At 62.5% G+C, this 2,609-nt stretch overlaps 1 protein-coding gene across 1 annotated transcript; it reads right to left on the reverse strand.

The window, feature by feature from the left end:
* Positions 1-733: 733 nt before the first annotated feature.
* Positions 734-2,284, reverse strand: LY6L (lymphocyte antigen 6 family member L). Its single transcript, XM_055546875.1, has 3 exons — positions 2,212-2,284; positions 1,975-2,091; positions 734-960 (listed from the first exon to the last, which is right to left on the reverse strand). The coding sequence occupies exons 1-3, from the start codon at positions 2,282-2,284 to the stop codon at positions 734-736; spliced, it is 417 nt and encodes a 138-aa protein (XP_055402850.1).
* Positions 2,285-2,609: the final 325 nt, after the last annotated feature.

Consider the following 2,609-nt stretch of genomic DNA (forward strand, 5'->3'; position numbering starts at 1 on the left):
CCAAACATGGGTCCCGTCCACCCCACCACTCAAACGTCCCCTCCACCCTACTGCCCTAGGCACCACTGAGCCCAGCCTGTGCCCCAGACGCTGATTCTCCCTCTCCACCACTGGCGAGCTGGCCCTCCTGTGGACCTGGACTTGAGCCTGTGGTGCCTGCTCACCCATGCTGGTCCTGTCCCCCATTCGGTGGGCTGTAGCCTAGATGGACAGTTTTGCGCAGTGCTCCCACACTGGATAGCGCCCGACCACAGAGGTCTGCTGAGCGCTGGCCAAAGAGCTGGAGTCTGGGCACAGCAGGTAGAGATGAGGAGAAGGCAGAAGGGGGTATGGGCAAGCAGTGACTTTATTGTCTCTGGAAGGAGTGACGGTCACGGTCCCCCTGCAGGACTCTGCCTAAGCCAGGGACAGAGGTGGCCAGGATGGTGGGCGTGGAGAACGCAGAGCGGGTCAGAGCCAGAGGCAGAGCCAGAGCCACCCTCTGGCTTTCCCCGCCTCTTTTCCCACAACACCGGGGCCTGGACCATCCATTCAGGGCAGGGGCTGTTACTCCAAGCTGAGAAATGTGCATTTCCCAACACAGCGGGGGCTACAATCCCAGGCTGCGTGAGGACAGGAGAGGTGGCCAGGCCCACGGTGAGGTGATGGCACCTCCGACAGCCTCGGGGGCATGTGCCATCCAGGGTCTCGAGAGCGACGGGGGCAGGGTGCGCTTTGGGCCGAGGGAAGGTGCTCACAGCAGGACCCAGAGGAGGCTGAGGCCCACCCGAAGCAGGAGCCCCCGTGAGAGGGCCCTGGGGCCCTCCTGCGGGGCGGGGGCCCTGTTGCAGAGAGATCCGGAGCAGCAGTGCCGGACGATCTTGCTGGGCACCCCCGAGTTCGACGGCCATTTGAGCTCTATGTTGGTGTTGGGGCACCTGGGGGCACAGCGCTTGCTGAGCAGGGTCTTCACCTGTAGTCCTGCGGGGAAGAGGACAGCATCCGGGAGGAGGAAGAGCCCGGGGTGGGTGGCGAAGGCCAGTCCCCAAGTGGGCACTGACACCTTCTCCCGACCCTTTCACAGGCCAGGCTCTGCGAAGCGCTGGGAGCACAGCTGCCCAAGGTCACCTTCAAGGTCACAGCAAAGGCAAGGTTCAGGGCTGCTGGCCCTGGTCTGGGCTCTTCCCTGAAACCATGCACAGCCTGGACACCCAGGCAACCAGGGGCCTGGGAGTCCCGGGGAGATGGGGGAAGCTGAGCAGAGAGAAAAGGGAGGGCAACCGAGGGCCAGTTGATCCCAGCTGGGGCTCCAGTCCCCCCTTCACTCAGAGACGTGCAGAGACCTTGGAAGGAAGCTCCGGAGGGAAGCAGGACACTCAGAACAACCCAGTTGCAGAAGAAAAGGTCGTCTTGGAGGAGCCCTCCTCCTCATGCTGAGCTGCTGTGTTGTGTATGCGTGTGTGCTGTATCTGTTGCACGCATGGTATTCACTATATGACAGTTACACGGGGCCTCCCAGGTGGTGCTAGTGGTAAAGAACCCATCTGCCAATGCAGGAGATGCAAGAGACTCGGGTTCCATCCCTGAGTCTGGAAGATCCCCCTGGAGTAGGAAATGCCAACCCGCTCCAGTATTCCTGCCTAGAAAATTCAAGACAGAGGAGCCTGGTGGGTTGCAATCCATGGGGTTGCAAAGAGTCGGACACAACTGAGCGACTGAGCACGCACACACATGACGACTGTATGCATTGCCTTACATCATATCATGGGCTGCCAAGTGGCACCTCAGAGGAGAGAGACCGGCCAGCCCCCTCCAGAAGCCCTCAGGCTCAACCTTGAGCAGCTGGCCCCTCCCCTGTGCTCAGGATGGGGATCAGGCAAAGGTGGGCGCAGGCTGGGGTCCCCTGAGGGGAGCCTCCATCAGTTCCCCACTGAGACCCCAAAGGATCCAGGGCTGAGTTCCCGAAGTCCCCCTCCGCGCGTGCCAAGTACTCACTCAGGGTGATGATCAACGTGTGGGAGACGCAGACCTGGTCAGTGGAGGAGCACATCGCAGGCAAGCAAAACTCCGGGCTCCTGACTTTGAAGCACTGGTAGCAGCTCAGGTTCTTCCCTGTGGGGCAGCACCAGCCCCGCGGAGGAGTGCGCTGCGCACCCACCCAGCTAAGAGCCGTCGCCGCGGGATGTGCCCACCGCCCCCAGGAGCCCCCGCAGCCGAGAGGGCCATCCTTACCTGGCTCTCTGGCTCCACCAGCAGGGTCCAAAGACACCAGCAGAGCCCCCAGGGCTAGAACCAGCGCCCCCATGACACCACCAGCTTAGCCTGCGGAGGAGTTGTGGGGGAGGTGGGGCAGAGAAGGAGGCTTTGCCCAGAGCTCCCCAAGTTGCACCTGCCCATCCCCCGGGTCTCTCCGCCCTGGACCCCTCATTTAAGGTCAATCAGATCCTAGTTCTCATGGGACGCTTTCTCCCACCCTGACCCCTCCTCCTGCCCCTTCCCTTCCCAACTGCAGGGAACTGCCCTTCCAGCAAAGTCAGCCCAGGGAGGGGCTGGGTGCGGGGGCCTGTCAGCCCCTGCTATGGGGAGGGTCTCCTGGGGTCTGTGAGGATGGCCGCTTCCTGCTGGAGCAG

The sequence above is a fragment of the Bubalus kerabau genome, chromosome 14 (genome assembly GCF_029407905.1).
Source record: "Bubalus kerabau isolate K-KA32 ecotype Philippines breed swamp buffalo chromosome 14, PCC_UOA_SB_1v2, whole genome shotgun sequence".
Taxonomy (NCBI): Eukaryota; Metazoa; Chordata; class Mammalia; order Artiodactyla; family Bovidae; genus Bubalus; species Bubalus kerabau.

Excerpts from the sequence above, each read along its gene's own strand:
- LY6L (XM_055546875.1), bottom strand. The coding sequence starts at position 2,284 with ATGGGGGCGCTGGTTCTAGCCCTGGGGGCTCTGCTGGTGTCTTTGGAC. Across the intron at positions 2,092-2,211 it reads TGGTGGAGCCAGAGAGCCAG|GGAAGAACCTGAGCTGCTAC; the intron begins GTAAGGATGGCC and ends GCTGCCCCACAG. Across the intron at positions 961-1,974 it reads CACGTTGATCATCACCCTGA|GACTACAGGTGAAGACCCTG; the intron begins GTGAGTACTTGG and ends TCTTCCCCGCAG.